Genomic DNA, 18,431 nt, shown 5'->3' on the forward strand with positions numbered 1-18,431 from the left:
GCACAGATCCACTCCAACGCCCCCAAGAGGTTATACTGTGCTGTCGCCGTAATACAAATACTTTGATATTTATTAGTATTGGGTTATTAACACTATTTTGTGGTGCTGAAATGGAGCGATCGACATTGTTATTCACATCACACAAACATATATACATATATTATACACATATATACAGTGTGCGAAATACCCGTCAATATTCGGGGGGTCCCCACCCCCCGATTGAAAATATCATTTGGATACGTTTTAATATTAGTTAAGATTTATATTTACCCACATACAAATACATTTGGACAGTTGCCTTCCAATGAGAAAGTGAACGAGTCACTGGAAAGAATGGGCCAAATAAATATTGTCCACACAACAGTTGACTATTAATAACAATGAGTTTATTTACCAGGAAATTCTGTTTGCATTGTTTAACATAGCTCCCGCATCCAAGCCATACATTTACAGTACAGTAGCATACAATATTATCCTTTCAAGGAGACTGTATTAATACAAAGATCCCTAGAAGGGCACACATTTTTATGACATATTTACAAAGAATACAAAACACAGAAAAATTGACAGTGAAATGGAATTTAGGAAGCAAAACAATATACATCAGCAGAGTAGTATGTGTCACCAACAACAGAGCAAGAGGCGAGGCCAAGATCAGAAGAGACAACTCCACTTACATGTCATAAGGTCATAGGTCATGTGCTACAGCAACAATGATGCAGAAGCCAATGGGAGTAAAGTGATAGATAAAGAGACAAATACATAAATATGAACTCATTGTAAAGAAAACAGGAATACTTGAGAAAAGACAAAACAAATAACCATTAAAAAATATATAATTCCAAGCCAAGTTGCTTCTGTGTCCAGACTACAATACTATCACAGTGTAGAATAAAACTAACCCTTACACAGGTCAAAAACATGAGATTACTGATAATATTACTTATATAGTAATATAGTACTATTGTGTAACACACATTTCTTCAAGTTGCCTTCCATCCAGAATAATAGCAAACAGAAGAGATTAATGCACAGTATGACATGACAGGCAAACCCAACAGGATTGTTTAATATTGAGAGAAAACCAAAAGACACTAAAACCAAAACGATGATCACATTTTCAAGAGGTTTTTTTGTGATTGGTGTAGACTGGTTGGACAGCTCTGATGAGATCTTTGAATATAAAGCTTTTGTGTTTAAAGCACTGTATGCCCAGACTCACCAGAGGCAGACTTCCAACTGCCGCGGAGACAAGGAAAGGCATTTCGTAGGGTCTGAAGTCGTACGAGAACCATAAAGGGTGTTGGAACCTGGCTTCGTGGATGTGCACAAAATGCACTTTAGAGGTTACTTTTTGTGTTTGATCCTGAAACATGATGCTTGCTCGCAGCACATGTTCACAAACTATACGTTTCGTGAACTCTGTAGCGATGGGGACCCCTCCATACATAACATTTTTCCTCTCAAACCAGGAAGGGAACAGCAGCGGTTATGTCACAAGGAAAGCGCCAGGCACCCCCTCTCTCTTTCACCCCCTTTCTTCCAACCCGGGACCGCAAGAGGTATCCACTAGGGCTTCTTCATCTCTGCATTGTGGCTGCTGTGTGTAGAGGCTATGGCCTAAATGCTGCTCTCTGGCACCCTCATGTGGAGCTCCAGAGGGCGATCTGCTGCACTTTGCCCAACTCAGTCAACAGCTTCTTCATGCGATGCTTGAGCTGAGGCAGACGGGCCAGTGGGTCTGGGGGTTCCAGCTCCCCTGTGTAGTCCAGCCAGCTCTCCAGCACTGAGGGGATCGACACAGGACGTTAGGCATCATCAAATCAAACGCACAAGCCAGTACCGGCGACAGCCCTCCTCAACTACAGAGGACACCGTGGGGTTTTCCAGGCATTAAATCGGTTCCATCTCATTAAGAAGATGGAGGCGTTGTTTACACCTAGCTTGGCACACCTGTACTCTTGGCCTCAGCCTTCCTCATTATGTAATTTCAAAGAAAAACATGGCCGCTTGTTATGCACTACTGAACTCACCGTCCAGCTCCTTCTCGACAAAGTCCATTCTGTGTGCGACATCGTCCTGGACAGAGTCTATGTGGTCCAGCAGGTTGAGGTGCCACTGCTGCTGCTGCCTGCTATCGTCTGGGCCCCCGGCACCACACTCCTCCTTTACCTCCGCCTGCGCTCGCTTGATCTGGGTGGAGCCCTTTGAAGAAGGCAACATAAGCTATTAAACCCAGATGGAAAATGCTGACGTCCCAGCAGCAGAAGAACAGTTATAATAAAAACGGATTAAATGTTGAATTCCCTTCACTATAAGAATATAACAAAAAAAAAGTCATTAAATTATTCAAAATGAAATAAAAATTAAAACTAAATATTCTTGAAAGCAGACCAACGAATAAAGAAAAGGTTAAAGTATCGAATTTTAAAAAGTGGCTAGATTATTGTCCCTTTCCGGTGAAAGGAAATCTTGCGGAGGGATAGAGATATAGGGAGTCATGGATGGTTGAATAGGTCATAAAATACGATGTCCGAAACTTGACGGCGTATGTTAAGACACATTCAGAATGATGTCAAATTTCTGCTCAATTCTTTTGAGACCATATTTTTCTCCTTCCCAGTATCCTTTGTGCTGTGATAAAATGTTGGTTGTCATTTTGATTTTGAGTCATCAAAAAACCTAATTTCAAAATGTCTCCTATTTTTTCAGTTTTAATGCCTTATCGCGCAGATGTGTCCGAGCCCGACCCGGACCCGAGCATCATTTCTAAATATTTCAGTTGACTAAAACTTGACTAAGATACCTTGGGTTCTCTTTTGACTAAAAATAGACTAAAATGACGAGTGAATGACTAAATATGAATAAAACTAACATTTGGCACAAGACTAAGATTTCATTAAAAATAGAAGACAAAATTAACACCAGACGGGTAAAGAAAAACAGATCTTGATCTGTGGCATTACAGACAGCCATGCCACACCCAATGTCCCCTGAGCCTTTTCAATTAAATGAGACGTCTATCTTTTTTACACCCAGATGGGAATTCTGGGTGTCTCAGCAGAAAGTATAAAATAATAATAAAAAAACGTCAGCAACTCGCCACGGCTCATGTCCTCGTCGTACATCCATCCATCCATCATTAAGAAGAACTAAGAGCTTAAGACAGCGTCTTGAAGCCCTACCTTCATGACGGCGGGCAGGGCCTTAGTCCGGCCCGTGTCCAGCAGGCCTCCGTAGCGCTGCTCCCTCTCCAGCAGGTCCTCGGTGCTCCTCATGCTGTCCTCCAGCTCCGAGCCCTGCCTCGTCTCCACCACCAGCCGCTGCTCCACCGCCGGGTAGTACGCCCGGGGCTTCTGGTAGCAGTGCTCGCTGAGGATGTACGAGTCCTGGAAGGAGATGTAGCGGGGCGACGAGGCCACCGAGCAGGTCGACGAGTTGGTCGAGGAGGCGGTGGTGCCACCCCGGCTCAGCTTCTCTAGGGCGTTGGACATCAGCAGCTCGCCACGGCTCATGTCCTCGTCGGGCGTGCCCGGGTACGAGTCGTAGGGCTTGCGGGGCCCCTGCTTCCAGGGCTGCCGCCAGAGACGCAGGTCCGACTGGGTCTTGCTCCTGAGGGAGGCAGAGCGAAGGTTAGCCCATTATGCAGAGCACTGCAATAGGGTTGCTGTGGTACAATTGACTGTAGTAATACAGGAGAAACCCTTCAATATGTAAAGGATTGTGCCTGAAGATTTGATGTGGACACTCGCACGTTATTATTGTCCTTTATCCATTATGCTTTGTACAACATTTCAGTATGTTGAAACAGTAAAATACACTTCTCTTGTTGAGGTTTCTATGTAGATATATGCACGAGTCACATCCACAATGTGGATCAAAAAACAATGGGTTATTTGAGTGTGGCATTTTCCCTTTGCGTGGGCCCCTTCGGGGTCGACAGCATCCCCCTGCAACCCGTTTGTTATGCGTAAACCAGAAGTGCCTGTCCACCACGAGTGGCTGGATGCTGCGCAGCGTCACTCACTGCAGGACGCCCATCTTGAGTTGTAGGCCGCTGAGAACCTGCAGCACGTGGTGTACGTCCCCCAGCAGCTGGTGGGTGGCCGTGATCTTCTTGGCGTTCTGGTGGGAGTAGTTCTCCGCCAGTGACGACAGGCCGTACATGTGACCGCTGCTCAGCCAATCGCGGTCGTACCAGTAGCGCAGGCTCTGCCGCTGACCTGTGGCACAATGGAAAAATAGCCAAGATTCAATAAAAGTATCCACACGGTAAAAGTACCGGTACCATTTATTTAACTGTCGTCACATTTTTGTCTTTTACAACATGCCCATTATATTATATGATATGATGTGCCAGATATATTTCCTAGAGGGCTTGTAGATAGTGATATCACATCACAATGCCCGCCTGGATTTCTGTATATGAGCATTGGACTGTTGATGATGTTTTGTAATTTCTTAGTAATTAATTGTGAAATTATCATGTCATTTTGGGGAGAAATTGTCGTTTTTGAAACGTTCAAAACATTTCTCATGGAAGACATGGCAAAATAACGTTTACGTTAATTTAGGATTTTACACTACTGCATCTCGAGTCATCACAAAATTGCAGAGTATCAGCAACAGAAAATCCCATGATGCATTCTGATGTACAAGCCCTATACAGACATTACACCCATATAAACCCCACGGCAGGACTATGGTTGCCAAAGCTGGGTGCACCATCACCGCTCAGTGGCCATAATGACTAGTCAACACTGGTAAAATGTTGCCTAAATACTCTGACTTTAAGAGTTGCTCTTGAACCCTTAGGCAGCTCGCCAACATAATACATTCATTAATCATAAATGTTCAAGTTCTTGCATCAGTTGGTTATATTACAGGGTGTATGATGTCCCTTACCTGGTGGGTCTCTGCAGATATAGCAGGCGTATTTATCCGGAACATTCTCCTCCAGTAGGCCCATGCAGGTGCCATGCTGCCAGCACAGACACTCCTCACACTAAACAGAACAAAAATAAATTAGCCTAGCTCAAGGTTCAACCAACATTCTAACCTTTCAAATAGGTCCATTGGTTTCAATCTCTCCAACAGACGACATTTTTTTACATTTGGCTTGTAAAGGCTGAATGAGAGCAGTTTAATACCCAGGCCGAACAGGAAGAGGTGTTTGAGCGAGTGAGTGACAAAATGGCTAGAATACATATTAACATTATTTTTGTTTCACTTCCTCAGTTACCATTTCAGAGAAAAGCCGCACCACACACCCACCCACACAAGTTGTTGCTTTGCATGCTAATTGTGTTATCTAGCCCAACTCAATACATCAGGAGTTGACACGTTTCACATGCAAGGTAACCTCACCTGGATCATGAAGTCGTTCTCCTCCTCCACCTCACACACGCACCGCACGATCTCCTGGTCGCTCGTATCCAAGGCAACCGAGTCCACGCTGAGGGGTGGGCTGGTGACGTCCAGGTCTACCCCGATGTCATCGTCACTCCACCCACAGCTGTCCGTGGACCAATCGCTGAGGCTGTCCTCGTCTAGAGCACAGGGTCAAAGGCCAATCAACCACCGGACGCAGGCGGGGAGCCAGAATAGACCGTTGACATCTTTATCTGACCCCACTTAAATGTCCAGGCTGATTACATTCCTGCTCTATACAGAGCCTGTTCCAGGTGTACCCTAATGTGCTCGGTCAGAGGTTCAACGGGGGGGGGGGGCGCGAAATACAGCATAGAGCAAGCAAGAGGTAAAGCACAGGACACCTTGTGTCCTGGATTCAATAAACCAACCAAATGGAGCAAATCCTTTATCTGCAACCTTGGTCTCATGGAAAGCATGTAAATGCAGGGTCAAATTGAGGATGACTTGGTTGATGAATTGAATCCTGGTTGAAAGGATGAAAGAGGGACAAAGGCACACACACACTCGTAAAGATACCCACCATCGACATGTATCTGCTCAGATTGGCCGTATCCAGGCCTGCTGGTGTAGGCCTCAGGCTTGTGATTGTGTGAGAGGGGGAATTTGAGGGGCAAATTCAATTTGGACTGGAGAGCCAATACTGAGATGTCAATATTCTCCTCACTACCAGTGTATTCTGTTAAAGCAGGGAAGGGAGGGAGGGAGGAGTGGGAAGCAAATGCAGAACAGAAGGTCAATTTTGGAAAATGCCAGGTAATTGGTTGATCGAGGCGATGGAGACTGTGGCAAAGAAAACACAAACGACGAGAGAACACGACACTTCTGTGGCACGACCAATTGGTGCGGGGCGACATTACAAACGTTAAAGAACCGTGCAAAATAAACTGCATCAAAACGGGTCAACATAACTACTCCCTACAGGGAACTATGATAGAGAGAAAGAATCTGTATTCAGGATGCTTAGTGCTTTATCAGTCATTAGCAAATTAGCAAAGAATTGCTTGGCATCTGTGCACATCAGAAAAACTCTGAAGAAAGAGAAAGCTATGCGAGCCATGTGCCAAAGATCAGGAGTGGATAGGATACATGAAAAGGAAGAGGAGGAGACCTTTTCCTCAAAGCCCTGTATGCTTCCCAGCCTTGCCGTGCCACACAGGAGGGGAATGTACATGCAGATATGACACACACACACACACGGATTCCATGATGACATCACCCCGACCCACCCTCTTACCAGACTTGGATCGCTTCTTCTTCTTTCTCTTCTTCAGTTTGATGCGAAGGAAGTCTTTCTGCTTGGGCTTGTCTTTTATTCTCTCTTTGACGGTTGATGCTTAAGAGAAAAACAGGCCAAATGTGAGTCTATCAGATATTTTACACAAATATACCACGCCCTTTCCATTTAATTATATAAATGATCTTCCCCAACATATCTACAGTCCACAGGGCTGTGTTAATATGGCTGTGTTAATAACCCTCTCCGACGCCCTATCCACTCACCAATGTCAAAGACACTCTTGTCCACATCCTTGTGCTGTTGGCAGCCATTCCTCTCCAGCTGATTCTCCTTGCATTTCTCCCTTAGCAGCGCCCTTTGTGAGCACTGGCTGTTGACAGCAGGGGGCGCTGACGTGCGCCTACTGCCCGGAGCCACAGCCCTGGCCTCACTGCGGGACGGAGTGGTAGCAGCAACAGGATCTACAGAAATCAGGAAAAATATTGGCCCACTTTTATTACATAGAAACACTACGATTTAGGGTTTGAACGGTGGTTTTATATTGTTTGGGCAATTTGTTGCCTTTATTTATAAGAGTGGGAAAAGGGAATGACCACTGTCTGGTATGTAACCAGGGTCGCTACCAAGAATTTCTGCCTATCTGGGTGACAGACTGCCAGGGTGAGCCAAGTTCAGCCTTCAATGTTACCCTTGAATTAATGAGGCTTTGTCCTACGCATGCGTTCACTAATATACGTACGTCTTCAACAACTAACATAAGCATGCTACCAAACAACCCAACGTTCCCTTTATCGAATGAATGATTGTTTATAGCAACACACAGAGACACACGCAGACACACAGGACTCACGCATGGTGGCAGAGATGGTGCGCCGCCTCTTGGGGCTCTCGGGGGCGGCCGGCTTGTCGGTGCCCCTGGTCTGGACGCTTCTGGTGGGGCTGACGTCTTCCTCCATGGGCTGGTCCTCTCCGTGGTAGTACTTCATGTGGTAGTGCAGGAGCTTGGCCTTGCGGAAGGACTTGGTGCAGCCGGGAGAGCTGCACTTGAAGGGGTTGTGGTCCAGGTTGATAGACAGGACGGGCGAGGGCTGGTTTTTGATCACCCTGTATACTGGAGAGAGATGGGACACCCGGTATTTAAATACATGGGAGTCGGGGGGGGGGAAGAGAGAGAGAGAGAGAGAGAGACAGAGAGGGACAGAGAGACGCTGGGCCGATGCCGACGTGCTGCATCTTCTTACGCATCTCGGGAATATTGTACAAAATCTATTTTTGGTGCAACATACGAGTGAGCTAGATGGGTGACATAAAACGTTGCATGGATAAACACTCACGTGGTTCTCTGCTGAATCGATTGGGGTTGTGGAATCCTTGCTTTCTCACAGCTGAGACAGAAGTATAAAAAAATGCATTATTCAACAAAGACAGAATAGGGGGCCATGTGTTGAAAAAAGCCGTTTAAGAGCCAAGGCATACGATCTGCTCTCATAGTCGCCACTTCACACCAAGACGTTTTAATATTCCTGTTAAGCCACACCCCCACACGACACTTACGTTTGACAGGCTGGGGGGGAGGAACCTCGGCTGGCGGCTTCGAGTTCTCCGACTGGCTGCTGGGCTTGTGCCCCGCATCGTCGTTGCTTTCCGCGGTCGTCATGGCGACGCACACCGGCTCTCCCCGCGCCGACGTCCCATTGGTCGTCTCCGAGTATGGCTTTGTGTCCCCCGTGTATGGCTTGCATCCGTTTATTTCCCTCTCCTCAATCTCTTCCTTCTTCACCACTCCATTCATCAGACAGCTTTCGGTTTCTTCTTCCTTTACCTCCTTAACGTCCTTAACGTCCTTAACGTCCTTAACGTCCTCTTCTTTCTCCAGCTTAACTCCATTGGTGAGCGCCGCCTTTGCCTTCGCCGCCGCGGCCGCTGCGTCTGCAGGTCTGTTCTGGTGGCTGTGTGGGCGCGGAGCCCCCTGCGGCTCCCGCTTGATGGCGGACCCTCGCACCTTGCCCGTCCCCCCGTGGCCGTCCTTAGTCTTGCCCTCCCAGGCGTCCTGGTCCTCGTCTCCCTCCTCCTCGTCCTCCTCCTCGCTACCGGTGCTGCTGCCCTCCTCGTCCTGGTCCGAGGTGCTGCGGCGCGGCCTCTTGTTCTTTGGGCAGCCGTTCTCTGGAGGGCGCCGCTCTCGGCCGTTCTGGACCTTTCTCGAGACGTTGCCAGACCGCCCCCCACCCTTCTGGTCGCCAGAGATACGAACACAGGAATACCATGAAAAAGACACGTCGGTGTACCCTCTGGGTATGATCGGTACATCCTGATACAGATCCTTACGTTAAATTGTACGACAGATGACGATACATTAGAACAACACCACTGGTTCGTTCATTAATGCATAAGAACTCACTGGTGCACTTCTAGATGGATCCATAATGGCTACATCGCATTAATATGAGAGAATTTTGTCAAAATCAAGGAGACCCATAATTAACTGCTGTACTAAACACTAAATTGCAAACTGAATGAACATGTTAACTAAAGGCAATGTATCTTAATAAAAAATTTAAATAGCCAGGATTTTTGTTGAACTTCCCCCCCCCTCTCAGAGTGTACACATGTTCCGAAGAATGGGAAGTTGGCGGTCCATTGAATTTCATTCTATTCCAAACGAGTGTTTAGCATCGCCCATAGCTGAATCTTTGGTTTGTCCAAAACAAATAACCACATAAAAACCGCTCTCGCGCTGAAGTTATCTCTAATAGGGCCCTCAAAGTAACAAACCGTTAAAGAGCACCTAGTATGCTTTTTTGACTTTTATGACCTATAAACGTTGTTATGATTTATAGTCATGTTTAATCATACTAAAGTGTCAAATAATGACGTACATGCATTTAGACGTACTCCCTGCTGAGTCTGGGGTGGCTGTGCAGAGCACTAAACACTAGGGACGCCGGTCGCCATTCACTTGTTCAAATTTCCGGGAATTATCTATGCAGAACAATCTGGATTTTCCATGTATGGTAATGCCGCAACATGCTCTTCCGGAAGGTAACCAATCACAACGGAGTGGGGTTGGCAGGAGGGGGGCGAGGGGACGGAGAAGGACGAAGCCGAGTGTTTTTTGTGCCGTGATTCATGTCAGGCTTCTTTATAGGAGTCATTAATAAGAAATTAAGACCAGAAAAGTAGTATAATAGGAGATCTTTAAGATTGGATTCTGTCTTTACACACCACGGCACATGCTAACAGACGAAGAAGCAGAGTTTGAATTATCGAATGTTAAATAAACATGACCACGGTGGTTAAATTCACTCAGAATTAGCACATCGTTACTCAGAATTGTTAGTGCAGAATAAACACAGAACCAAAACTTTTAGGTTTGTTTGTTCGTGGGCACTATTTTTAACCACTTCCAAGCCAGGGCAGTACGTAGGTGGTTAATGTGTTGGACAAAACAAAAGATGGATGGGAGATGATAAACTCTTGTTTGGAAGAGAATGGATGTCAATGTCAGACCACCGGCCCAATTTTGAAACACAGGAACACCATGATAGGGCGAGTGGAAAAAAGAATATCCCTGCTGATTTGGGAATGTACACATAGACCATGGCAACAATTCACATGGATCTTAGAAAATGGGACATATCCCTTTAAGTGACCACTGAATGCATGTCCTAGAATAATATATTCTGCAGCAGCAGTAGTAACTGCTATACAGTTATTCCAGCATCATATATACAGTTATTCATTTTTACAACAAACCGTTTCAGTTTACCTCTTTAACAAAGGGCTTCACATGGATCTCCTTCACATTCTGAATCACCCCATCATAAAACTTCACGGTGTAGGAGGCTGCGGGCAACAAAGTCAAATCAATACGCTGCACACCTCCATGTAACAGCTCAGTGTTCGAGATGCTGCCATTTTGCTTGCATGTTAGGGGAACCCACCATCTTTGTTGACAGCCAGGACCTTAGCTGGGTAGAAGCGGCAATCTGACCAGCTTGCCAACACCTTTTCATTAACGTTAAACCCCTGAAAATAGGACAGATGGGAAATTGAAGAGGGTTATTGGAGAATGTTCCATAAAACGTGATTGAAGACATGAGGGCTCAAAATCCCCTTTAATAGACAGCCCAACACAATCTGTCAACACAAAAAAACATGGGTACGGCAGTATTGAAAAGGACAAAGTGTTCCATCTCCACACTTACCGAGTAACTATTATAAGCTGGCTAGGTTGCCCTGTATCTACCAAAATATCCCTATTACAAACAAAAGTGTCTTATCTGCCCATTTCCTGGTTAAGATCAGAGAATAATCAATGTCAAGAATACTCTGCTGGACACTTAACACTAACAGACCATGGTCCAAAGGCCTGAATCTATCACAGCCTCTACTACATAACATCAGTTTAGTCATACGACCAAACCGCAAAAAAATAAAAATAAAATCAAACCTCAAACATTTATGGCTCTAAAGCAAACTGTTTCACTGCAGTTCCCCAAATCTTGCCTATTTCCCCATATTTTCCCAAAACATTTTCCTTCTTGGTCCCCATAACCTCAAAAGACAGCGATACAGTTGGAGGGGATACAAACAAACACGCTCAGCCCCTTCCCAAATACACATAAACAAAATTCTTCCCGGGCTGTGACTAAGAATAGGTCACCACCATTCTGACGCAACCTTGTGCCAGAGCCAAGATATAGTACGGATACACAGCTTTGGTAGCGATTCTAAAAACCCATTTGAAGCACAGCGCAAAATGAAACACGGGGTTGCACTTACAGGCAAGGAGACATCCTCCTTCAAGCCCCGTCGTCTGAGCTTGATCCGCTCCACGGGTCTGAGGTAGGGGCTGGTCCAGTCAAACCACTCATCATAGCGGTGGCTCCACTGTCTGTAGTGGATCAGGACCTTCTCGTCATCACAGTCTATCTTCTCTATGTTGGCAGCATACCTGGAGAAAAAAGGGACAGCACCAAGCAAACACGTGAAACTCAGAAGAGCTGTGGATAGCCCTTGGGACAGGGGAAAAGGTTATTGAAATAGGAAACGTACAGGTGAATGTATATTCAAATGGTGCGCTCGCTGTGAAGGCATCTCAATGAGGGAGTTATTTGGCCTACTAGGAGAGGGATACAGCTGAAAAAGAGCTGTATCCTTCACTGGAAAACACACCGTCCTTATTTTTTACACTTAGTAGGCTGATAACTTAAGGCCGGCCCCTGGGTGGAGGGTGAAAGGGGAGGAGGAAGGGGAGCGTTGGAAAACATTCCCAGGCACAATGACTCACCAGTTCTTGAGGCTGTCTCTGGCCTCGAGTTGAGCCCCCACCTCGAAGTTGATCCCTCTTCTGTTAGGGGGTGTCTTACTCATATTGCCCTCATCGATGGTAGCCTCCTGTAGATGCACACATATGCACCGGATTACAGAGTGGTCAACACTACACACAGCATGTGACCTTGCCAGTTGACTGAGAATTGCCATGCTGTGTCTAGCTTTGATTACAATGAATGCAAGCATTCTTATGTTTGAATAAGAGTGCTTTCACAGGCACACAATGGTACTGTAACAATCAAAGTTGCACCTGGTCTGTCATTATGTTGATTTATCGAGCAAGTAGCTCCTTCCGCTTTGCAGAACGCTACAAGTTGGGGCAGATCTAAGATTAAAAAAGCTATTAGACAAAGAAACCAGCAGTGCATATGGTGAATGTCGTTTCGAGCCTAATCGTTCTGAGCAAATAAAGAGCGCAATCAACTGTTGTACGATATGTAAATGTCATGCTCCCCAAAAGATGGCCTCATGCAAAAATCATATTATAGCGGCTAAAGCGCAATAATTCTGCAGTTTTTGGCGGATGGCCCCGTCATCATCCCGCCATCAACATATACATCTCAAATATATTCATTTGCGTGGAGTAGCATCGTTATTAAACCACCTAAAACATTTCTGTGGTAAAAAGGAATGAGCGCTAGTATTTGGTTTTATTCCATCACGGTCCATTACCGGAAATCTTCGTACTACAAGGCGACCCACGTGCTTTTGGTTAGGCAATTTCTCGTCCTCATGAAACAATAGATGACAATGGTAACAGCCCTAACGGTGTTTCGTACTCGTTAAGAGCATGCATGCTTCAAGGACACGGTTAACGGAAACGATATTCTATAAGGAAGGCTTTCATATCTGGTTAATAGACGACGCCGGTCTATTCCTTTGTAATTTGGAGAACAAAGTGACCCGGAATACATGATAGCCAGCCGCTATACTCCCACTCCGTGTAGCGTCCGGTCAGATCTTAACGGTGATCATTTAGATAAGGCAACTATAACCGTCGTTAGATTAGTGGAATGTTACACGTATAAGTAAAGATAAATTCATGTTTTATTGGTAGATGTACACAGAATTAAGAGCTGCTGCGCCTGCGCGATCAAACGACGCACTCAAAAGGATAGCAAGTTGTATGGCTATACACAAACTTGATAATTATTATTTAGTCAGCATAGTAGGAACCATTGTGTTCATATAGTAATGACAGTTTATTGTCCGGCGTTTAAGGAGTGGGAGGGTCGTGTTTGGTTGGCGATTTTTTTCGTCGCTACTTTAGAAACAATCAATTGGTTGCGGCGACTGAAATGGGCGGATCGGCGAGATCTCATTGGCCCACATGCCGTCATTCAGTGCGTCGCTGGGGCCTCGCGCTGCTCGCGCCCAGGCCTACTTCTTCACAGTTGGTCTTATGGAAAGCATGGAGCGCTTTAAACTTCCTCAACAGAGAACAACGAGACACACAAGCAACCCGAGAGGAGCTCCAAGCCAAATCCGACAGATGTAGAAACGTACCTAAATAAAAACGAACTCCATAAACCAGAGCGCGTATCATGCTCGACCGCGATTGTTTTGAATTCAAAGCAACCATCAACCAACCAAACCACATGCTGCATCACGTAATTCAGGTTGTTGGTGCAGTAAGAAATACATATTATTTGGTATCGCGTCAAGATGGACAAACTCGTGGGCCTTTCAAATAACGTTGGGGTTTCCTACCTTAGCTCCCACTCACTGTTGGTCGATTGCGAAGTGAATTCCGCGGTATATTGCGTGCATGTACCACCGCCGCCGACTCTGTCTGGCTCCGGAGCACGCAGTTGTATTTCTCTACTACCGCCACTCACCGCCGGCGCGGGTACTTTGGCGGACCAGTGCGCATGTGCGGACGTGAGAGTTCATAATCTTTATGAAAACGATCATTCTGACGATATTGGATTACTATGGGAGCGGTGCGCTACGTTATCGCTACACTTCACAAAACTTTATTTCAAGACTGACAAACCAAACCAAGTATGTCATCGTTTTAAATAGAGAAAAATTAAATAAGTTCAACCGATGGTTTTCTCCTCCCCTCTCCAACCTTTCAGTGAAAGTAAACCTAACGCAATGTTTATATTTTATAATCGTTAATAGTATAAAGTACCCTTATCTTAAATATAAATGTATTTGGACAAATGGCAAAATCTGCGTTTTGATTTCTCCCATACATATTAAACGTTGCGTCGTCTACTCTTCAATGTGCGAACAGCGCCATCGTTCGTTCAACTAGTACAGTTGTTTACTCAACCTAGTTTCAGTCCTAGACAAATAAATAGTATTTCTAATATAGATAGGTATCCCATTTATTTAGATATAGATATTGAGTGCCTTAGAAAATGCCATTACTCTTCCGAGGCATCCTCTTGCTTTGCATTCTACAATATTCGCAATATTTCCCCATGATCTGCGCTGTCATGGTGAATCAAATGCATAAATACAAATTGAGCAGACGATGGCGCTGTTCGCCTAAAGAAGGAGCAGACTGCGCTAGCGACAGTTTAGAATAGATCAATGGGAATCGCAGATATTAAACTGTTACAAATAAGGAATACAATGCAATACAGTGGCCCAAAAACCTTAATATTTAAGATGAATGTTTAAACATAACCAAGAGCATGAGGATAGCAACAACGTTATTCTAGGCTATCTCTATCTGTAATATCTATCCATCTCATTCGTTTATTTATTCTCATTTCTGCTACCTTCCCAACCCAATATTCAGCTGTGTGTAGGCCTACAGCTTGTTCAATTAACTTAGTGTTATTGATATTCTTGCATAATTTGCACTGCATTATATCTGTAATATGCTTCTGTAACACTAGAATTCTCCTCATAGTAATGATAGCGTTATCAGAGATATCTACCCATCAACAATGAATATCTATTTATCTGAACACACCTGTTTTTTTTAAGACATTAAACCTTTTAAAATGCATATAATTACCCTTACACACTTCTTATAATAACCGAGTTGCACACATGAAAATGTAGTCACAAACATGGATTTTTGTCAATTGAACAAAGCTTTATTTATCAACACTCATTCCATACTTTAACAACAGGGTATGCCAACATACACACATGGATAGTGGTTTGATTCAGTATTAGTTCCAAAGGTGGGACGTCACAGCAGGGACATTTATTTTAATTACAAAACAGCCCACACATTAAGTTTTTTTAGTTTTACTATTTTCAGAAACAGGAAGTTTCACCTTTACCCTTTATTGGATTACACAACTAGAGTTAATAATATTTACAGTCATTATTTATTTACATTGCCAAAGCCTGAGATAAGGGAGGGACAAAAAGAGTCCTATCTACAGTTCATAGTGCCCGACAGTTGAAAAATACCCCATCTCGGTTTGGGGAGAGGGGGCGGAGAAATGACATGTTCCGACTGTGGAAGAGTACTACTCCGACACCCGTTTTAATGCTAGGACCTGAGTCACAACAACCGGCCACAAAGAGAAGAACTGAGAACTCTGGTTAAGGGAAACCACACACAGATATTTGAAAGAAAAGATTATTAACAGATGACTATACAAGTTCATATTCACTACACATAGGCTGTATCTCCATCCCCATCTCTCTTACAGTGTCAAGAGGTTTAAAACCGATACGCTTCAATGTAGTTGTGGCTGAACTGTTTAAAAGCGCTTAGTAAAAACAAGACAGCCTTAAAACATCATCCTGCATGCGTTTTAAATAAGCGGCTCTCTGTACAATGTGTTAAAACAGTGGTGGTGGTGCTACTAGTGATGTTCAAATGAACATAATGATGATAGGCTTCTCTCACTGCAGTGGTTAAAAATCATTGCAGGCAAGCTAATCAAAGACTTGACTTTATCACTCTTTCAGAATTGTTTTTAAAATTTCTATACAGAATTCATTAATCCTGCATCTTTCACCCTTACACTGAACATTTAGCATTTCTGTATGCACACATGCATGCACTCACACACACACTCATGAAAAATACATTTAACCAGAGAAAAAGGCCAAGTGTCAACATTTGACATCTAAATATAAATAAGGCAATTAACGCTAGCTCTTTTAAACCTTCTAATGATTAAAATTTACATATAATTGAATATAGCCCAGTTGACCAATTTAATGGTACATTTCTGCCGAGAAATTAGGAAATTGGAACAGAGTTGTTTTTCACATGCAGCAAAAAAAAGTATTCGAAAATAAAAGACATATTAAACCTGTTCCGAGTAAATCACCACAGTTCCTCTTGAAGTGCTCCCACAGTGAAACTGTGGACTCTGTGTGAATGTGGTTGATGCCTCATGTCAAGTGTGCACTACTATGCAGTATCCACGCAGGACCATCTGGCTACAAAGATACAGTACAGACAGTGTGGCTAGACCATGCCAAATTGTACCACTCTCTTCCCTCCTTCCCCTTTAACATTTTCCAGTGTGGTTTTCTTTTGTAGACAGTGTTTTTATGTTTATTTGCATTTCCTCCAGCTGATGGAGACCGTGTGTGTATATTGTGTGTGAGTGTGTGTGTTCCTTTGAAACCAAAGTCTACACCACGCCCTCGATGAAGCTGGTGTCCAGGTGGACGATGAGCATCCTCAGGAAGGACATCTCCTTGCGTGTGTTCTCGAAGATGATGCGTGGATCATCAGACTGGCACCGAAGGCAGTTAGGAGCCATCACCATGGCCAGGTTGTTGACGTCCATCTTGGTGACGGACACGTTGGCGGGCTGAGCGAAAACCTGGGAGCCACGAGAGAGAGAGCGACAGACAGAGAGAGAGGGATAGAAGACAGTCAGAGAGGGAGAGACAGAGAAAGAGAGGAAGAGAGAGAGCAATAATGACAGAGAGAGGAAGAGAGAGAGAGGCAGGGTGAGAGAGAGGTAGAGAGAGAGAGAGAGGAAGAGAGAAAGAGAGAGAGCGAGGGGAAGATGGAAAAAGGCACCAGTTCAAAAAAAGGCAGCAGAGAGGGAGCTAGGGTCTGCAGTACACATAACGACCTTTGAGCAGATGTGGCCGGTGCCCTAGCACCTTACTCTCGGTTCTGCTCTTAGAGGAAAAGTGGTCTGCCCAACAGGTTCCAAAGGTCAATCCAATATTGAATGTTTTCCCTGCATTGAATATTAAGTGAAATTTCATCACCATCATGGGTTTCTGTTTAGTTCAAGGTGTTGCAATCGGTGTTGCAATAGACTGAAATAGTATTTCAGACATCCATTTAAAATTCTACTTCTATTAATATTTAATAATAGAGGATAAGGTCAGTTCTTCTCTATGACCTTCTCCTCTATGGTCCGCTAAACTCTAATCCTTCCTCATCAACCTCATTTAGCCTCTTTGTCATGGCCACGGTGGTCTTACCTGCAGGAAGTGGATGAAGTAGCAGAGCACCAGTCTGTTTAGCTCGGGCAGGGACTGCACCACGTCGATGGCCGCCATGGGGTCGTCATAGTTACTGACACACTGCTTGTAAAAGTTCATGGGGATCAGGGGCTCCTCAAGCTCCCGGTACCACAGCTTCATCAGAGAGGCTGCGGGTTAGGGGGGGACAACACAGAGGTCGCACTCATTATGAAACTAACACACACACACACACACACACAGTCACTACTCTGTGGACCAGGTAGAGTCAATTGTTCCTTGTAAATAAGGAATGCTTGAATAAAATGACATAATAGATTAATGATTACCCTTTATGATATGGCTAATGATATGATCAAAATCAAAATTAATGTATCATTAAATAATTAATAATTTGATATAAAGCCCATTTTTTAAACAACTTAAAATGGAAGATACATTTAAGCATTCCATCACCCAGACATAAAGATACATATTAGGTATATCTGACTCATATATAATGAGGATGATATGATCAAACAGTCAGGTCACAGTGTTTGCTCACAGGGGACATTGGGGTCTGAGAGGTTCTCTGGGATCCTCCATTGGTCCACCTGCAGCTTCAGAGCGTTCACCTCATCGATGTCTCCGGGGACCCTGAGGAGGGACCAGGACAGGGGGAAAGGTCAGTAACACAACTCGGCCGCAAGAGGGAGCCACACGCCCACCGATCCCACAGTCTCCCCTTGTGTTGTGTGGCAAACGCATTATTCATTTAGGGCCAATTGTCTCCAAATGTGTCGTGGTGACTTCGGAAATGCACGGTTCTCTTTTTGCCGCTGTTCGCCAGAACCATAAACAATAACTGAATAAATATTAAGAGTTACAAACATGAGATCCTGTCTAGAAAATAGTAATGTTTGGTAAGATAAAGGACAGGTCTCCTAAACAAATCACATTCTCTAACAAATGAAGTTTGACTGGCGAAGTCCATATACAAACACACTGCATGTCACGCAGAGAGAGAGAGAGAGAGAGAGAGGGGGAAGCTCCCCTCGTGCTC

General features: G+C 44.5%; 2 protein-coding genes across 6 annotated transcripts in view; both read right to left on the reverse strand.

Moving 5' to 3' along the window:
• Nucleotides 1–367: 367 nt before the first annotated feature.
• On the reverse strand, nt 368–13,860 carry phf20a (PHD finger protein 20, a). 3 transcript variants are annotated; one of them, XM_030373751.1, is made up of 18 exons: nt 13,718–13,860; nt 12,258–12,332; nt 11,964–12,070; nt 11,456–11,627; nt 10,615–10,699; nt 10,440–10,516; nt 8,228–8,903; nt 8,008–8,058; nt 7,524–7,784; nt 6,937–7,134; nt 6,671–6,769; nt 5,957–6,112; nt 5,371–5,552; nt 4,909–5,008; nt 4,031–4,226; nt 3,189–3,615; nt 2,037–2,208; nt 368–1,789 (listed from the first exon to the last, which is right to left on the reverse strand). In XM_030373751.1, the coding sequence occupies exons 2-18, from the start codon at nt 12,267–12,269 to the stop codon at nt 1,647–1,649; spliced, it is 3,114 nt and encodes a 1,037-aa protein (XP_030229611.1). In that variant the 5' UTR covers nt 12,270–12,332; nt 13,718–13,860; the 3' UTR covers nt 368–1,646. The 3 variants fall into 3 exon arrangements, with proteins under 3 accessions (XP_030229611.1, XP_030229613.1, XP_030229612.1); XM_030373753.1 differs by lacking the exon at nt 5,957–6,112; XM_030373752.1 differs by lacking the exon at nt 12,258–12,332 and having other exon boundaries at nt 13,718–13,842.
• Nucleotides 13,861–15,042: 1,182 nt separating this feature from the next.
• The window catches only part of arhgap46a (Rho GTPase activating protein 46a), a 37,472-nt gene continuing 34,083 nt past the window's right edge, over nt 15,043–18,431 (reverse strand). For all 3 annotated transcript variants that reach the window (XM_030375814.1, XM_030375813.1, XM_030375815.1), the window contains exons 8-10: nt 17,934–18,025; nt 17,390–17,559; nt 15,043–16,770 (exon numbers count right to left, since the gene is read on the reverse strand). In XM_030375814.1, the coding sequence (XP_030231674.1) occupies nt 16,576–16,770; nt 17,390–17,559; nt 17,934–18,025 (457 nt within the window). In that variant the 3' untranslated portion in view covers nt 15,043–16,575. The remainder of the gene's footprint in view (nt 16,771–17,389; nt 17,560–17,933; nt 18,026–18,431) is intronic.

Source organism: Gadus morhua, chromosome 13 (genome assembly GCF_902167405.1).
Source record: "Gadus morhua chromosome 13, gadMor3.0, whole genome shotgun sequence".
Classification (NCBI taxonomy): Eukaryota; Metazoa; Chordata; class Actinopteri; order Gadiformes; family Gadidae; genus Gadus; species Gadus morhua.